Consider the following 19925-nt stretch of genomic DNA (forward strand, 5'->3'; position numbering starts at 1 on the left):
CAAAAGAAATTAAATGGAAGATGTTAGAAACCTGTAACCATTGACTTCCATATCAGGAAAAAAAAACGAAAGTATGGAAGTCGATGGTTACAGGTTTATAAAAACAACTCTAAATATCTTCTTTTGTGTTCAACAGAAAAAGATAAAGGTTTGGAAGCACATGAGGGAGAGTAAACAGTGAGTAAATGTTCATTTTTTTGTTGGTAATCTTTGTTCCAATATGCACAAAGCTGCCTTTTGTTATTATATGGACTACATATAAAGCACTAAAGGAGTTTAATTATTACTGTATTTTAAAAGTATGAGTTATATATTGTTTTCCTGACAGTATGTATGACCTCAAATACAATATGCATATATGCATCGAGAAACTATTAGAATTTTCGCTCGTTTAACCACATTAAAAGAGCAGCATGAACATACTTCAAAGCTTCTCACGAAACAAAATCAATCTGGAATGACCCAAGGATGAGTCAATGACACAATTTTCATATTTAAATAAACAATTCCTCTGAAATGCATTCTAAATCAGTCCTATTACGCTATTATCAAAGATCGTTTGTGTCACGGTCACACCACATCCCAGTCGGTCCTGAAACCCCCTCCCAGATTTGATTCATTGTGCATCACTCTATTCAGATCCGAATCAGGTACCGGCAATGGAAATCTCAAACTCCTCTCCATCCCAACTTTCTCTTTGTCTTCATCAATGCGTGCGCTGTCAACTGTTGTCGTAAAAGCATGACTGCCAGCTCATAACCGCATGAGGTCAGTAATGTCAGCCTGGCTATCATCAACCGCAAAGCGACCTCAACAAAGAGCCCTCTCATTCACACAGACACGCCGCTCTTTATGGCCCATAGAGAGTGTCGTCCATCAAACTTCAGTCAAAGCCCACTCTTGACTCGCCGACTCAGCTTCCGAAACACACACACAGATACATTCACACACTCCAGTGTCACTAACATCAAGACTTGACTCATAAAGCAGGTCTGAGTGTGCAAGGATTTACAAAACAACCTCTTGAATCGGTCAAACATCACAGATGAGATGCAAAATCATGACTAATGGTGTTTTAAACACAGTTACATGTTTTATTGTTGATTAGTAATAATCAAATGTATGTAATTATAGCCTTTGTATATACAATGTTTATTTGTAATTATATGGTTTACATAGAAATCTGTTAGATTTGTATTCTTTATTTATATATATTTGTATATGCATAAATATGTTTGCCATATAACAGTGTTTTGATAATATATTTGCTTTGCAAGTAGTTTTGTCTTGCGTTGCCTGACATTTTTATTGGCACACTTGGTAAATATGAGTTTAACTTAAAACTTATTGTTTAACCTTTTGATCTTTGCTCAAAATATACAGAAAAAAACACAACATAATTTGATTGACTTTTTTCTATTAAATATGTAATGATCGTAATTCATATCAGAAAAACTTCTTTTTTTAAATACACAATGGGGTATATGCACACAAACTTTTAATTTGTACAGCCAGCAAATGGCTTCTGGTGAACTGTCTTTCCATTACATTTCAGCAAGGCAAGTTTATTTATATAGCACATTTCATACACAATGGTAATTCAAAGTGCTTTACATAAGCACTTTACATAAGCATACGGAAATGCTTGTAGTTTCTGCCAACTCGACTCTACACCATAACTTTTCAATCCAGATGGATGGGGCAACCATTACTGCATCCAAAATGGTGAAAAGCCTTGGAGTAACGATTGATGACCAACTAAACTTCTCTGACCACATCTCTAGAACTGCTCGATCGTGCAGATTCACACTCTATAACATCAGAAAGATCCGACCCTTCTTATCTGAACATGCAGCTCAACTCCTTGTTCAAGCTCTTGTTCTCTCCAAACTGGATTACTGCAACTCTCTACTAGCTGGGCTTCCAGCTAACTCTATCAAGCCTCTTCAACTGCTCCAGAATGCAGCAGCACGAGTGGTCTTCAATGAACCTAAACGAGCACATGTCACTCCGCTACTAGTCCGTTTGCACTGGCTGCCAGTTGCTGCTCGCATCAAATTCAAAGCTCTGATGTTTGCCTACAAAGTGACTTCTGGCCTTGCTCCTTCTTATCTGCTCTCGCTTCTGCAGATCTATGTGCCCTCCAGAAACTTGCGTTCTGTGAATGACCGTCGCCTCGTGGTTCCATCCCAAAGGGGGAAGAAATCACTTTCTCGAACGCTCACGCTCAATCTGCCCAGTTGGTGGAATGAACTCCCTAACTGCATCAGAACAGCAGAGTCACTCGCTACTTTCAAGAAACGACTAAAAACTCAACTATTTAGTCTCCACTACACTTCCTAATCTGCAATTGCCTCTCTGAATATCACACTAACTGTACCAAAAAAAAAAATAATACTAATACTACTAATACTTCCCTTCTTAGACTTTACAGACCTGAAACTTGCCTATAGCACTTATTCATTGTTGCTCTTAGTTGTGTAAATTGCTTCCTTGTCCTCATTTGTAAGTCGCTTTGGATAAAAGCTTCTGCTAAATGACTAAATGTAAATGTAAATAAACAAAAATAAAAGAAACAAGACAACAAAAATGGTTAAAATTATTAAAAACGGTTAAAAAAACAGATTAAAGTGTGTTAAAACAGATTTTAACTGGAAGAAAAAGAAAAGAAAGACTTAGTGACACAGCTAAACAGATGTGTTTTCAGTCTTGATTTGAATGTGCCTAATGTTGTAGCACATCTGATCATTTTGCTGATTCCGGCAGCAGGGGGCGTAGTAGCTGAGGGCGGATTCACCCTGCTTTTAATTTTTTATTTACTCTGAGTGATCTGTTAGGTTTGTATTCAGAGAACATATCTGTAATGTAATGAGTTCCTAGGCCATTTAGTGATTTATTGGCAAGTAATAATACTTTAAAATCTATTCTGAATGTAGCAGGGAGCTAGTGTAAAGACCTGGGGACAGGTGTGATGTGCTCTGGTTTTCGGATTCTGTTCAGAATCCTGGCGGCAGCGTTCTGGATGAGCTGCAACTGTCTGACTTAAGATCAGATTTCTTTAAAATCCAGTGATCTTCACTGCTCGATAGATATACAATATGAAGTGGGTCCAGTGTTGCCGGATATAGCTGAAAACCCGCTGAAAACAGAAAACCACCGTCCAATAATCTGCAGACTGTAATAACCTGTTGAGGGGGGGTGAGGAATCTTGTTGTGTGTCGTTGGGAAATCACAACTGTTGTATGCATTTGTATATAAAGAATGGGGCTATTGCATCTCTTTGGGAGATCATAACAGGTTTACAAGTGAAGACCGGGGCTATGTCCTTGCAAAACTGCCCAAATTTTCACTACCCGCCTGTCATTTTTTACACGCAAAAACAAACTCGAAACCGCCCAATCTGGCAACACTCAGTGGGTCTCAGGCCGCACAAGAAGCACTGCATCAAATTCCATTTTTCCCTGCCATCTCTAAAATATGAACATTTATTTTACACCATTATTTTTAATGGAGTTTCTGTGCAAGCCTGCTGCCACTGACGCCGTTATGATTTACATTTTCTTTCATCTCGTTTTATGCTTGAGCAACTAAACGAATGCTTAAGTTTAGTCAACTGATTGTATTTAACTTACATTACGATGTCGATACTGTAAAAGGAACTTTATTAAATTGAAAATATTCACATTAACCTTTCACCGTTTCCTGAAAAACACTGTGCATATCGCCCTTTATTGGAATTTGTATGAGCAAAATATTTTAGATGTTTTGTTTACTTTTTTTTACATCTTGGTGACAAGAGAGAGTAAATTGTTCAACCATGACCTCCTGTTTCACAGGGTTGTTCGGATGAGGCGATGCGCAGGTCAAACTCATTCATCACTCAATAGTCATTCATCACAATGTGTAAAAAAAAACAGAGATGTTTTTGTGGCAAAATGGTGTTGCGTTCACAAAATGTGTAGTGGTTATCAGAAAATAGCACTTAAAATGGCCATTTCGTCCATTAGGGACATGTGTATAATCTTGGTAGTCTGTACTGCTTTACAATAACACTACATGAACAATGATGTATTAATATGTAAAGTAAACATTACATTATGAACTAATGATGAGTTAATGAATGCGCTAATCATGAACTAACTATAACTACAACACGAGGTCATCTGTGAATAATGGTTACCTTAAATACTTGCTAGTGCATGTTTCTTAATTACTGTATTAATTAGCACATTAGTTTATACTTAATTTAACCATCATGAACTCATGATACTGTATGTTAATGCGTAACTATGTCATGACTTTACTTGGAGGGGCACATCATCGTTGACCCATTCTTAACTACACATGAACTCCTTATGCACATCCGTCTAGTGCGTTTACACTGAATAACAATCGAAAAGTGGTTAACACCTTAGTTTAGGTCACAACTAATGTCATTATCTACTGCCTTTTTACCTGCCTATTATTAAGATATTAACTGTTCATTAGTAGTTATAAAGTATGATCTTATTCAGCGTCCCTAATCCTACCCTAAACCCAACTACAGTCTTACTAACTATTAATAAACCACTAATTAGTAGTTTACTAAGCTAGTAGTGTTAGTTAATGGTTTGTTAACACTGTGTATTGTGACAGTGTTACTGAAAAGTGTTCTGTCAACATCAACATGAACAGAGGGAGTTAAGGATAAAATGATGATAATGTACCCCTCCAAGTAAAGTCATGACATAATTACATTAACAGTTCATGTTGGTTACATTTAGCTTAAATTTAAATCAATTTAATTAATACATTAATTAGCAACATGAACTAACAAGTATTAAAGGTAGCTGTTTAGCTTACATATTAATACATCATTATGCATGTGCTGTCGTTGTAATCTAAGAATCACAGCTGGGGAATTAGTTGGAGAGTTATTTTGGTCTAGAAAGTCTAAGAAAGTCTTCAAAGTTACAATCTAACATCAAGATTCAAAGGTTGTCTAGTAAATAAACTCAATCATCTTCAGTTTTGGCTAATAATTTGAGCTAAAGATCACAAGTTTAAACCATAAATACGTTTTCTTCATGTTTACCAAAGGTGCCAAACTTAGTGCAGGGCACTGTACATTATATTGATTATGATTCCAGGTCAGTGTTTTTGTGTTATTATTACATATTCATTTATACAGCACCTGTAAACTTGTCAAGGGGGTATTACAATAAAATAGAAACTGCTAAAACCTGCTTAAACATCGGGTTACTTGTCTGTCATCAAACCCTGAGCTGTGCCTTCTAAAGATGTGTGTTTGAGTTTTTGAAGTCTGGAATGAATGTCTTTTAAAATGACAAATGACACTCCTGGGAAACAGATACTAACCTGAACACGCTGAAGCAAAACAATGGTCTTAGAAGAAGGTTTTGGTCATGGCGCAGACCACAGCCCGCTCTTTGTATGGCATGCTATTTTTAAACCCTCAAATTAGCCCATCCCAATCTGATCATGTTACATGAGAAAAGAAATCTGGCTTCAGTAATCGACAGGATTGTAGGTATGTTGGTAGTTCTGCTGTTGTGTGTATGTCTGATCATCATAGCCGTCGCTGTAGCTGTGTTGGAGAATAGCAGGTGTATTGTGCGTTTGACTTGTGTCCTGCTGGTAAAATTGTGGGTTGTTGTATTGGTCATCATAATTCCCACCGTCATATCCGACGTGTTGATAGTAGCCATCATCAGTTTGAGGGTTATAGGTTTGATCGTCGATTTGCTGATTTTCTAGACTGTACTGCTCTTGATCGGGATCTGCTGCAGGGTTTTCCTCCATGGCGTTTAGTAGATTGCTGGGATGCAGTTCTCTTGTCTTGCGGCCGATGCATTTGAAGGTTTGGACGGCAAAGATAAACTGCATAATCTGAGAATTACAAGACAAATCACTTCGATTGGATGACTGTGATTTTTTTGTATATGCACATATAGAGTTGAAATCAGCTTTATTAGCCCCCCTGTTTATTTTTTCCCCCGAATTTCTTTTTAATGGATGTTTTTTTTCAACACATTTCTAAACATAATAGTTTTAAAAACTCATTTCTAATAACTGATTTCTATTATCTTGCCTATGATGACAGTAAATAATATTTGACTAGATATTTTTCAAGACTTCTATACAGCTTAAAGTGACATTTAAAGACTTAACTAGGTTAATTAGGCTAGTAAGGGTAATTAGGCAAGTCGTTGTATACCAGTGGTTTGCTCAGTAGACAATCGAAATAAATAGTTGAAAAGGGCTAATAATATTGACCATAAAATGTTTTCGAAGAATTAAAAACTGCTTTTATTCTAGCCGAAATAAGACAAATAAGACTTTCTCCAGAAGAAAACATATTATAGGAAATACTATGAAAAATTATTTGTTCTGTTAAACATCATTTGACAAAATCACAGGAGGGCTAATAATTTTGACTTCAACTGTATATAAATTAAACTGTGACTTGAACTGAAGCATTTACAATTTACTAGAACTTTATCTATGTTAAGCTGCTTCTATATTGTAAAAAAATGCAATAGTGATAAAGATTTATTGAACTGAATAAATATATATATAAAAAAATCAAGATATTACAGAAATTTACAGAAGTTAAGCAAAGTCAGTAAAAATGCATGGGATGACGACGTGTCTACAAAGAGAAATATACAGCATTAAGCTGAAGATACATAACTTAAAATGTGTACAAAAGTACAAATGAAATCCAAACTAAAACTAACCATATGATTTTATTAGCTCACATTGCCAGTTTTGTGGAGAACAATTCATTTGTGTGCGTCATTAAGAAAAATAACTGTTTGCCCTTGTAATCTTTAATTGAAATCTGAAAATGCACTTCTGGTTGGATTTCAGTTCAGTTCTCAGATTACATCGGTCAGAGGTATTGGGCATAGCTAACATACTTAGGCACACCCCTTGAACTGTCAGTTTTGACAACAAACAGAAATGGTGAAGAAACCTCTGCTAGGTTCTAATAACTCTCCTTAAACCCATTTCCTGATTTTTCTGAATGAAATGCTTACTTCACTAGATCCAATCAGCTCGCAGTCGAAAAAACAAGCCACGCCCACTACTTTTCATTTAATATTTCGTTTCTCTAGAAGCTGGATCACAATGCGAAGAAAAATGGTCACAGCATCCGGTTCATGTGGACTTTAGGCACATATATATATATATATATATATATATATATATATATATATATATATATATATATATATATATATATATATATATATATATACATACATACATACACACACACACACACATTAGGGGTGTGAACCTACACTTTTCTCACAGTTCGGTTTCGATTATCATGCTATCGATTCATACAATTCGATATAATTCGATATAATAATTTGATATTTTACTTAGCAACACAATAATTCTTTTATTAAAATGTATAATTTCTAAATATATTTAGTTGGGTTCTGATGTCTTTCCTTGTCAGTGAAAGACTGTTCAGCAAACTCACCAGCAGTAAATTGTGCACAGTTATCTGCTTTTTAAGTAGTTGGAGCATTTTAATTACTCACGATCTCCTCTCTCGCCATAGAAAGCTCAGTACATAATAACCGGTTATGATTATTTCTGAACCAAGACCGAATAGTTTGCATCTGCATCAGTTAAAGTCAGAATTATTAGCACGCCTTTGAATTTTTTTTCCTTTTTAAATATTTCCTAAATGATGTTTAACTGATTCAGGAAATTTTCACAGTATGTCTGATATTTTTTCTTCTGGAGAAAGTCTTATTTGTTTATTTTGGCTAGAATAAAAGCATTTAATATTTTTATTTTAAACATTTTAGGGTCAAAATTATAAGCCCCTTTAAGCTATATATTTTTTTCTATAGTCTACAGAAGAAACTATCGTTAACAGTAACTTGCCTAATTTCTCTAACCTGCGTAGTTAACTTAATTAACCCAGTTAAGCCTTTAAATGTCACTTTAAGCTTTATAGAAATATCTGGAAAAATATCTAGTCAAATAATATTTAATGTCATCATGGCAAAGATAAAATAAATCAGTTTTTAGAGAGGAGTTATTAAACCTATTGTGTTTAGAAATGTGTTGAAAAAAAATCAGCTCTCTGTTAAACAGAAATTAGTGAAAAAATAAACAGGGGGGCTAATAATTCTGACTACAATTGTATGTGTGTATATATATATATATATATATATATATATATATATATATATATATATATATATATATATATATATATAACACTGTTATCCTTAAAGTTATATGAATTGAATTCAAAATACTTAGAATTTACTTAGAAATTACTTGGATTCAATAAATACCAAAGTTTTTGCTCGATTACTTAATTTGTTTAGTTTGTTGTACGATTTGCATGATATTTATTATTCTATTGGAATGTTTAAATCGAATGTGCTTAACAGAGCTTATTCTAGTCTGTTCTCGAATAAATGATGTGCAAGGAAACGTGATTGGCTCTTTGAACGGACATCACTGGTGGATACAGCACGCATTTTCTAATATCTGCTGGTCACTGTGAGTACGATTTCATACTTTTGTCTCAAATAGCCCATACATTGTTTTTTTTTTTTTATTGAACAAAGTATGTAACAGTTAGCAAGAAAACCAAATGTAAGGTTAAGCTGTGTCTAGCGTTTGGTTCACATTTTTGACACATTATAAACTTTAAAAGTATCGGTGGGGGGGTGACAGTGAAGAAACTTATTGTCATACTTTATTTTAGCTGTATTTAATCTGTAACATTCTTTAATTTGCCATATAATGTGTGAAAAGGTCATTGAGTTTTATTATCTCTCTTTACCTGAATCAAAATGAGTGCAACATCCATTCCAAATATTACTATTATATTCATCTCTAGCCAGTTGACAAGAGTTTCCTCACAGCCCTGTTACACACACACACACACACACACACAGGAAAAAACATGTGCAAATTAAAACAACACGGGGAACATTAAGTAAAGGTTGAGATCAAAAAGGCCACATATGTTACCCTTTCAAAAACGTCTGAACCGTTTCCAAAACTGTAGGTCTCTTCCAGGATTACAGGGCAGGTACCATTGAAACAGGAGCAGGGGTAGATGTCGGTCCCCCCCAGGGATGCAATAACAGTGTTATTCCTCCATTCATTTGAGTTTAGTCTACCACAGCACCGGGCCTACAGCAAACAAAAATGCACTTATATCAAATTCCTTTGCTCATTATGAGATGAAACGGTTGTGATTATACAGTTATTATGTAATCAGTAAACGTGGAAATCAATCAGGTACAGAGGTCTGGACGCTGTCTAGAAGTTTCCAGGATGTTTGGATTTCATCTCCTCCATACTGCTTAATGATCTCGTCCACTTTATCCCTCAAAAACTGCTCAATCTGGAAATAGTCAAAAACGTGCGTTAAGCAATTTGTTTAATCATTTTGTCAACCAGTCAATACTTGCAGGATCTTGGAGAATGAGGAATGTCTCGAGGGATCTCTTGTTTTTCTTTACAGTATTATTATAGTTGTGAAGCTGAAATTGCTACAGTTTTTCTTTTATCTTTATTGTGATTTATAATGTTGGAAGCTTTTTTCTGGCATGTGATAAAACATAAATGAAGATAACTGCAAATTTGATCTGACAATTCTAATTTTTTATGAACTGTGAGTTTATATATTATAATTCAAGGTTTTGTTAGAAGAATTGTGAGTATATCTTGCTATTCTGACCAAAAAAGTGAGAAGTTGCAAGAAAATGTGTCTGAATTGTAAGAGAGTCCGTTGAAATTGAGAGAAATTCACAGCTATGCTTCTTTATATCACAATCTATAGGTTACTGTATGGATGAGGTGTAATTGAGACTAAATAAATCAGAATTAAAAAGGAGTATCTGAATATTTCACGATAAACTGATTAAACTGGGAGGAAAAGCTAGAAATTGAGATAAAAATTCTGAACTACAATTAAAAACAACAAAAAAAAGTACTTTATTTTTTTGGTATTTGTCTTTTTTATTTCTTTATTTAATGTTGTATATCTTTGGAATCTTGTTCCTGGCACAATTTCTTTAAAATAAGCAATTTATATCTCACAATTCTGACTTTTATTGTGAATATTCTATGATAAACTGACTAAACTGGGAGGAAAATCAGAATTATGATATATAAATTCAGAACTGCGATTAAAAAACAAAAAAATATATACCTTTTTTTAATTGCCTATTTTATTTCTTTATTTAATGTTGAAAATATTTGGCAACTTGTTCCTGACACAATCTTTTTAAAAGAGGCAATTTATATCTCACAATTCTGAATTTTATTCTGAATATTTTATAATAAACTGACTAAACTGGGAGGAAAAATCTGAATTATGAAATATAAAACCAGAACTGCGATTGAAAAAAAAAATTAAATGCCTATTTTATTTAATAATTTAATGTTGAAAATGTTTGCTGACTTGTTTGTGACACAAATTTTAAAAAAGAGGCGTTATATATCTATGCAACTCAGACTTTTATTCAGATTTTTTAAAAATTATTATTATTAATTAAAGTTTATAAAGGGAAAAGCGGTACCAGTTTCTGCTATCGGATAATATCAGATTTCTGTGTCTATCAATCATGAGAAAAATTGTGCAAGATGTAATGTCAGAATTGAAAGAAAGCCTATGTATAAACTCACAACTACTAATGATAGTAATTTTCTGGTATTTTAATGCTAGAAACAGTATTTCAATAAAGCTTAAATGAAATTCAGAAAGCCAGAACTGTGACATCTTAACTCATAATTGTGATGTATAAACCCAAAATTGCAACACAACCATCTAAACTCACAATTACAAAAAATAAATCTGCATTTTTTTTTTTGGAAAAAAAGGTCTAAATTTCGAGATGGTAATTAAAGTGAAATTCTGATTCCACAAAAGCATTTATAGTACTATAATCAAACAAAATAAAATCTAAAAAGTATATAAATAAAATAATAAAAATAAATTTGAGAGATGATGCCAACCAACCACTGAAGACTTTGAGGACAACACATATGCTTAAATAGACAAATATACTTGATAAAACTGCAGGTTAACTTTGTTTATATAATAAAACTTATATTTGATTGTAAGGCAATAATGTGCACCCTTTGTAAAGCTGCTTTGAGACAATAACTATTGTGAAAAGCGTTAAACAAATAAACTTGAATTGAAATAAATATAAAAAATGTAATATTTAATAAACACTTGCCGTCTTTCTTCGTATTAATAGCACAAAGGTGATGAAAATCTGACCCAGTATGATGACAATTAAAAAGGACAGATACTGAAAAAAACAGAAAGGATCAACATTAACAACAACAACTCAGAAAAGCTTTTGTTATGAATTATGTTATTTTGGACTGCGCTTACAAATATGATGAAGCATCTGCTCTCAAAATAGGCTCCGGCACAACCCAGCAAGGACACACCAACCACGACAAGGCCGATGAAAAAGAGCCCCCCGGCCACCACCTTAACCTCCTGTCCTAAGAGACCAAACGATTCGCTTCATTAAAACCCATACGTCATATTTAAGGACAAAAGTTTGCTTTAAATTGGCTCCAAGCAAATTAGTTTAGGGGTGAAACATGAGACGTCCTGTTTCAAAGTCTGAATCCAATTTTTATTTGAATAGAAAGCATATTAAATGCAAGTATGTTGTCTACTTAAAAGTTTCAAATCATTTTTGTAATGATAATATGTCAAAATGTTAATAAAAAAAGTTCCATCACCATGTAGTGAAACACACACTGCTAATGAATTCTGTAAATGACACCGTATTGAACTGTAATATGCTGTGTATTTTACTGTAGGACAGTTATGCAGTATGTTATTGTATTTTAAAGTTGCATTGTGAATATGACTGTATATTTTGCAGTAAAGATAAACATACAATTATGTAAATACACATACAGCAAGATAAAGGGTGCTCAATTTTTCAACATATTTCTAATCATAATAGTTTTAATAACTTATTTTTAATAACTGAGTAATTTTGTCTTTGCCATGATGACAGTAAATAATATTTGACTAGATATTTTTCAAGACACTTCTATACAGCTTAAAGTGACATTTAAAGGCCTAACTTGGTTAATTAGGTTAACTAGGCAGGTTAGGGTAATTAGGCAAGTTAGTGTATAACGATGGTTTGTTCTGTAGACTATCGAAAAAATATAGCTTAAAGAGGCTAATAATTTTGTCCTTAAAATGGTGTTTAAAAAATTAAAAACTGCTTTTATTCCAGCCAAAATAAAACAAATAAGACTTTCTCCAGAAGTAAAAAATATTATCAGACATACTGTGAAATTTTCCTTGCTCTTTTAAACATCATTTGGAAAATATTCAAAAAAGAAAGAAAATCAGAGGGGGGGTTAATAAATCTGATTGCAAATAGGAATGGTATACAAGAAAATTCTGTCGGTTTTAAAACCTTGACTTTTCCGAACAGCGTTAAACCAGTTATCGTCCTTTGCCTATGTTACAAAAAAAAATCCCAGTTCATCACCCATAAACATTTTTAATGGGAGGAAACATCACGTCCAAATACTTTTTAAAACAAATAATAGGATGTACTTTTGAACAGAAACATAATGATAGTCTACCACAAACAAGAAAACTCACCAGAGCTGAGAACACTTACAAAGCTGTCCTTATCAAATAAAATCCAAGCCGAACAGGCAAAAATGCTGATGCCAAGAATCTGTCAGGAATATTAAATTTGTTACTTGTTTGTACATGTAGCTATGCATGAATTAAGTTGTTTAATTTGACGGGTGCAGAAGTCTATGCCTTTAAATGCTGCGTGCCAGAAAGCACAAGCAAATACTTCAAGGCATTATGAGCTATATATCAGTGTCCACTGCGTGATTAATAAATTTGACAGCGGTCCAGGAAGTTCCTTGGAACTAATAAAGAAAATATCGCTACATTCCTTGCCAAAACATACAGCTGTATGCTTAACATGTTACATATTTCATCTTACCACAAAGAAGGCATTGACAAGCATAAAGAAGAATTTCAGGATCTGAAGTTTGTCGTCTGTTTTCATCTTGCCTTCACTGCTTCACATATATATATAAAAAAATCTAAAGACTTTAAAAAAAGAAGAAAGACTGTTTAGAAAGTTACAAGGTCGAATGTCTTTACACATAAAAAGACAATAAAAACTAAATGAAGATTAACTCATCAAAACAACCTGTCTGTTGCTTAAATGCCACTTTGTGAAAAGTGAAGGTTTGAATTACCTGTGTTGCCAGACCAGTTTCTCCTGTTATTTATTCAAATATGGTATGATAACAGTCTGTGGTTGTTTCATTTCATTCATACATTCTCTTCTTCATGTGTGTGTTTTATATGTACATAATGGTTTCCTGGAGACTCTTCTAATGCGTCTCAGGCTTAAAGTTCACTTCCTCATAACAACAGCAATGATTAACTTTAACAATCAGTTGCGTTGTGCTGTACACCAGTAAGTGCCTGGTGTTTTGTGTCTTGATGAGGGGTTTTGACAGCGCTCAAAATGTGAAAAATGATCATCTTGTTTATTTCCTTTCGTTATTGTCGTGCATTGGTTTGTTGGTTTTGATTATTGTTGTTTGGACTGATTGTGGCCCTTAAGAACATTACCCTTGGTTTAACCACAAATAAAACAAAGTAAAATCTATATATGGTATCCAGAATATATCTATTACTAACCCTCTATTTATATATTGGACAGACAGACAGACAGACAGACAGACAGACAGATAGATAGAGATGGTGGGGGGAGGACAGACAGACAGACAGACAGACAGACAGACAGACAGACAGACAGACAGACAGACAGACAGACAGACAGACAGACAGACAGACAGATAGATAGATAGATAGATAGATAGATAGATAGATAGATAGAAAGATAGAGATGGGGGGGGGGAGTAGGATGTGATTCTTTCTGAAATGTTGTGTGTATATTACTACACTTTTACTATACTAACCCCATGGTTAACATTTGTTAGAGGGTATTGTGTTTTTATATTTTTACGTTTATATTTTTACATTTGTTTTCATTTATTTTTCTTAATATAGGGATAAAACCATAGTATGCATTCTGATCAGGGGCAGATTTTGTGATTTGGGGGCCCTAAGCAGTTCCAGCCATGGGGCCCAACAGTCCTAAACCGAAACCACACTGAAAAAAAAATATTCAAAGATAATTCCTTGGAATTACTAAATTAATTTAAGTTAAGTGGTTGTAAACAATTTATTTGGGTTGAATTTAAACAAACAAATTTAATTGAACATTACTAAACTTAATTTGTTTGATTAAATTCAACCCTTATAAATTATTAGCTACAATTTTGCAGACATCATTTTTTTCAATGCATTGGTTTTATACATTTTTTATTTCTTTATTTTGCTGTTTTTTTATTATATCACTGAATCTCCTTTTTCATGTTTTATCTTAATAAAATCTCTACATCAGAGATGCTCAAACTAGGGCCTTTTTGTGAAAGTTGGCCCATTGTAATCTTTGATTTGGCCCACCCTCATATCTGAGAAGAGAGTGAGAATGCTGGGAAGATTTGAAGCGAATGCTTTTAACAGAGATCGTCATTTTTAATGTAACATAACCTTTTTTGTTTGTTTGTTTGTTTGTTTTATTGCTGAGCTACAAAAAGGTTTTTAAATGTTATTAAATAACATTAAAGTAAATTAAATGCTTCGATTACATGTCTGTTAATTAGATTTTTTAAAATTATAAAAATACAGTCACTTAACAGAAAAGGGACAATGCAGCAGACATCGGCAAGCAAATCAAGGCAAAAACAGGAGCAGCTTGACCAGTAAGTCCATTCTGTTATGAACGAGATTGTTTTTACTATAATAAGTTCATTATTATATTAAAAGATATATAATGCATTAGTTAACATAAATTAATGTTTTCCAGTTATTTTTTTATATTAAATGAAAATTTTATGTTTCAGTTATTTTTATATTAAAGAAGGAAATCACCAATGGCAACTTTATTAGAATAAAGTTTTCTACATTTACCCTCGGCCCACCATCCTCAATCAAGTTTGGCTTTTAGCCCTCCATAAGAAAATGTTTGCGCATCCCTGCTATATTTTAAATGATTTGTTTTCTTAAAATGAATTCACAACAACAACAAAAATAATAAATAAAAAATAATAAATTGTTTCTGAAACTGAATCTTTATCTTGACTGGTGGACTGCTCTATGATTAGGTGTGTAAAACAAATCTGTGTAGATGGTATAATTACGTTAAAATCTCATTTATTACACCATCACCATTCAAAATATGATTTACGCTTCTGTAAAAACGTTTCACTTGGTTAAACTTACAAACTCAAGTTCAGCAGCTGCCTTGAAAATGTGAGTCAACTCAACTTGGAGAGATTCTTAAGATGTTGAGTTTTACAATATATTTAACTAAAACTCAACATCTTACATTGAAACAAAGAATCTCTCTAAGTTGTTGCCTCACATTTTCAAGGCAGCTGCTGAACTTGAGTTTGTAAGTTTAACCAATGTGAAACGTTTTACAGTGTGGGCAATTATTGAGGGCCCCCAAATTTCTTGGGGTCCTAAGCGGTTGCTTGCTTCATCTTTCAGATGAGAAGTTAAACCCAGGTCTTGATTCTCTGTGGTCAATAAAAATCCCATGGCACTTCTCGTAAAGAGTAGGGGTGTAACCCTAGTGTCCTGGCCATATTCCCTCCATTGGCCCTTACCCATCATGGCCTGGCCTCCCAATCATCCCCATCCACCGAATTGGCTCTATCACTGTCTCTCCACCAATACCTGGTGTGTGGTGTCCGCACTGGCACTGTGGTCCTGTGGCTGCCGTCGCATCATCAAGTGATGCTGCACACTGGTGGTGGTGTGGAGAGACCCCCCTCATGATTGTGAACCGCTTTTGGTGTAAGATCTATAATATAAATACACATTACATTACATCATTGGTTAGGTCAGTCCCTGATTCTGATGTAATAGCAACGTAATTCCAGAACCACCATACAATTCCATCAAATTTATTAAACATTCAGTACCTTACGAATATTAACAAGTTTTAATTATTTTTTCCATGCTAGTGTGTAGCAAAACACCGTATAACAACTATTTTTAACCACTACAGCACTTTTATATAGTTCAATCAGCATTAATTCCCATAATGGCGATGTACAATTACAATTAGCGTCTGAAATCATCCCACAACCATTGATTGTACTTTTGTGTAAGTGCCGTCGTCATCATTACCACCAGTGTTTCCATCGACCCCCACTTTGACCCTCAAACAGTTAGCCTTTTCAGCAAGAACTGATTATAATCTCTAAAGTTACTCGTTAGAAACAGTATTGTGCTCTCTTCCTTAGAAACCAGAAATCTCCAGAGCGCGTCATCTGCTGGACAAATACCGCATCACTCCCTCACGACGGCTAAACTTCACATTAATTTGTTTAAACTATAAAATTAACTTCATTAGCACTGTCCATTTGTGGTCTATTTTTAACAGTTTTGATTGATGTAAACGTGTGTAATTGTAAGAAATCTATTTAATTATTTATACGCTTATTTTTATGTACGTGTGTTTGTTTTGCTTCTTAATTAATGTTTAATTATTTGTACTCTTACTATATTTATCTTCTATCATCCCTGGCATTAAAATGTGTGTTCTATTGTCGCGTACTAGTTATTTAAAGCTTATTAAATAAATACTAATTCACTCATGACAGCTTTCGTTGCTCCAACTCCATTAGTTCTGCCTGAAGTTGTGCTCAATCGGTCATCGCCTACTCGAGTCTCTCCGTTATCGCTTCCGGCTCAAGAACGAATGCTTTTCGTTGTAGGAGCTAGCGAACGAGCACCGGAGGATTTAAAAACACGCACCAGCAGAAAAGATGTCCACCGCTCTCGAGAGTTACATTCACCGTATCCTTTAATACGCATCGTGAACAGCACGGCGGTGATGTTGTTGATCGATACCCCGTGTTTTGTTGTTGATTGTGTGTGTTTGAGCGTGAAATGTCTAACTTTATATATATGGCGCGCCAGCAAGTGAATTAGCTTTTGATGATCATACGTCGTTATAATTCACGTTATAGCATATTAATGTACGCACATACATTTCTTGAGCAAAATAGATCAGTTCAAGATGATTATCGGTTATCTGGATGTGATATTAACTTCATAGATGCCTGTTTTTTGTCAAATATTTGAGTTTTTTTTTCTGGACCAATGAAAACGAGTCTTCAAATATTTAATTAAGACATATCATATAACTGGAATATTACTATTTACTGTAAATATTACATATTAATGTGTTCACATCTTGCATATCGGGTAGAAATAAGTATATTTGACTGTTTGTATTCATGTTAATCTATATAGATATAATTTATGTATGTAAAACAATCTAGAAAAGTAAAAAAAAAAATTTACATTTTGGATATAAGTATATTTGACCGTTTGCATTCATGTTAATCTATAAATACATATAATCTAATTTATAAATGCAAAACAATCTACAAAGGTTTTAATTTCTGAAATATTTCGTAAAAATAAGTATATTTGATTATTTTTATTTATGTTAATCTATTTATAGATGTAATCCATATATGTAAAACAATGTAGAAAAGTTTTTATTTCTTAAATTTTGCATAAAATTAAGTATATTTGACCATTTGCATTTATGTTAGTCTACATATAGATGCAATCCAACAATCTAAAAAAAGTTTTCATTTGTTCAATTTTAGTTAAAAGTAATTATATATGACCCTTTGTATTTATGTTAATCTATATATAAATATAATCTATGTAAAACAACCTAGAAACGTTTTAATTTCTTAAAATTGCGGTAAAAATAAGTTTATTTGACTGTTTGAATTTGTTAATCTATAGATAAAATACATATATGTAAAACAATCTAGAAAACTTTTCTTAATTTTTGGTTAAAAGTAAGCATATTTGACTGTTTTTATTCATGTTAATCTATAAATAAATATAATTTAGAAATGTAAAACAATCTAGAAACATTTTCATTTCTTAAATATTTCGTAAAAAATAAGTATATTTGATTGTTCGTATTCATGTTAATCTGTATATAAATATAATCTATATATGTAAAACAATCTAGAAAAGTTTTAATTTCTTGACCATGACCATTTGTATTCATGTAGATAGATAGATAGATAGATAGATAGATAGATAGATAGATAGATAGATAGATAGATAGATAGATAGATAGATAGATAGATAGATAGAGAATATGAATCAGTCAATGAATAAAATACTTAATAGAGATTTTGAACACACATTATGTGTACTATATAAACACAAATCCAGAGAACAAATAAACGCAGTGAGTGACCATGCATACATAAAATGAGCTTGAAATTTCCTTGACTGTGATTTTTTTCAAGGGACTGTTGCTATTGTCACTTCGGATGGCAGAATGATCGTGGTGAGTCTTCCTCGTGTACTTTAAAGGGAGTTATCCACCTTTGTGTTTAATAAAGTGCAAGTCAAAGACACTTTGGGAGTGTTTGACTGTATTAGGAAAATCTAAACATTATCACTTGTAACTCACAGCTCCGACACATATTTTTCATTTGTATTTTTGTTTTGTTTAAATGTCTTTTATGTTTAACTGAGGAGAAAAGTCCCCTAGATTGTGAATAGCCTGAGTGTGAATAAATTAATATTAAAATCTGTGTTTTTTGGTGAACTTACCAATTAATCATTGTCTGTGTGCAGAAATGAAGAAGATCGCTTACTGACTTGTGCTGTTTTTAGGGGACGCTAAAAGGCTTTGATCAGGCAATCAACCTCATCCTGGATGAAAGCCACGAGCGGGTCTTCAGCTCTTCACAGGGGGTCGAGCAGGTGGTTCTGGGACTGTATATTGTCAGAGGAGATAATGTGTGAGTATTAAACTCCTTTCTTGTAATTATGTTTATGTTGTGCAGAACAGTGCAAGGTTTATGATTTTTTTCTTTTATTTGGTTGACATAAATGGGAAATTATTTTGTGTTTAAGGGCTGTGATCGGTGAGATTGATGAAGAAACCGATTCTGCGCTGGATCTTGGAAACATAAGAGCAGAACCACTCAATTCTGTGGTGCATTGATGGACAGAAAATTTCATTTTGATCCAGTTGAAAACTTTCCCTAGGAAATCTGCAGGCATCTATAAGCAGCAATATTACCTGCTTTTTTAATCTTGAAAAAGACTGAATGCATATTTGTTTTTTGTTTGTTTTGTTTTTTACGGGTGTTGAAATAATAAAACAAAAAGTGATAAATCAAGATTTTAAATTTTTTAAAAACTTGTATAAAGGGGAAAATATTGGTAAGTATCCATTTTCTGGATAATTCTCAGTCAAAAACAAAAAAAGTAATAAATTAACAGTAAAAGTAAGATTAGGTCCATCTCCAAAATGCCTATTTTATCACCCAAAAGTCAAAAGAAATTTCCGTATTACATGAAGAAATTGAAAAGCATTTAAAGCCCATTTTGTTTTATTGCATTCATGACGATTTAGCTTATTTCCCACAAAGAAAAGCTCATTGCAGTATCGTAAAAATGACGAAAAAAGACATTAATATAAGTGTATATTATTATAAATAATTTGTAACAGTTATTTAAATGTAGTAATTGTATATAATAATGTGCAATATTGTATTATAACATAATCATGTATTTAAAAATAAACACACACACACACACACATATATATATATATATATATATATATATATATATAATAAATAATATAAAAGATTATATAAATTTCTGTTCACATTCAGAGGAATGAATATTTAATTATGCAAATGTTTCACAATGGGGTTATTTTACAAGTATATATCTATTTAATATTGATAAAATAGTATAG

General features: G+C 33.0%; 2 protein-coding genes across 9 annotated transcripts; one reads left to right on the forward strand and one right to left on the reverse strand.

The window, feature by feature from the left end:
• Nucleotides 1-1073: 1073 nt before the first annotated feature.
• si:ch73-139j3.4 lies at nt 1074-16925 on the reverse strand. 8 transcript variants are annotated; one of them, XM_073947032.1, is made up of 10 exons: nt 16759-16925; nt 15836-15962; nt 13014-13123; nt 12653-12731; nt 11402-11517; nt 11241-11315; nt 9296-9397; nt 9019-9183; nt 8828-8911; nt 1074-5889 (listed from the first exon to the last, which is right to left on the reverse strand). In XM_073947032.1, the coding sequence occupies exons 3-10, from the start codon at nt 13077-13079 to the stop codon at nt 5509-5511; spliced, it is 1068 nt and encodes a 355-aa protein (XP_073803133.1). In that variant the 5' UTR covers nt 13080-13123; nt 15836-15962; nt 16759-16925; the 3' UTR covers nt 1074-5508. The 8 variants fall into 8 exon arrangements, with proteins under 8 accessions (XP_073803133.1, XP_073803132.1, XP_073803130.1 ...); XM_073947031.1 differs by having other exon boundaries at nt 16667-16811; XM_073947029.1 differs by having other exon boundaries at nt 16292-16795.
• Nucleotides 16773-19335, forward strand: lsm8 (LSM8 homolog, U6 small nuclear RNA associated). The gene is made up of 4 exons (NM_001302466.1): nt 16773-16963; nt 18454-18494; nt 18827-18954; nt 19070-19335. The coding sequence occupies exons 1-4, from the start codon at nt 16933-16935 to the stop codon at nt 19158-19160; spliced, it is 291 nt and encodes a 96-aa protein (NP_001289395.1). The 5' UTR covers nt 16773-16932; the 3' UTR covers nt 19161-19335.
• Nucleotides 19336-19925: the final 590 nt, after the last annotated feature.

This window comes from Danio rerio, chromosome 4 (genome assembly GCF_049306965.1).
Source record: "Danio rerio strain Tuebingen ecotype United States chromosome 4, GRCz12tu, whole genome shotgun sequence".
In the NCBI taxonomy this organism is placed as follows: Eukaryota; Metazoa; Chordata; class Actinopteri; order Cypriniformes; family Danionidae; genus Danio; species Danio rerio.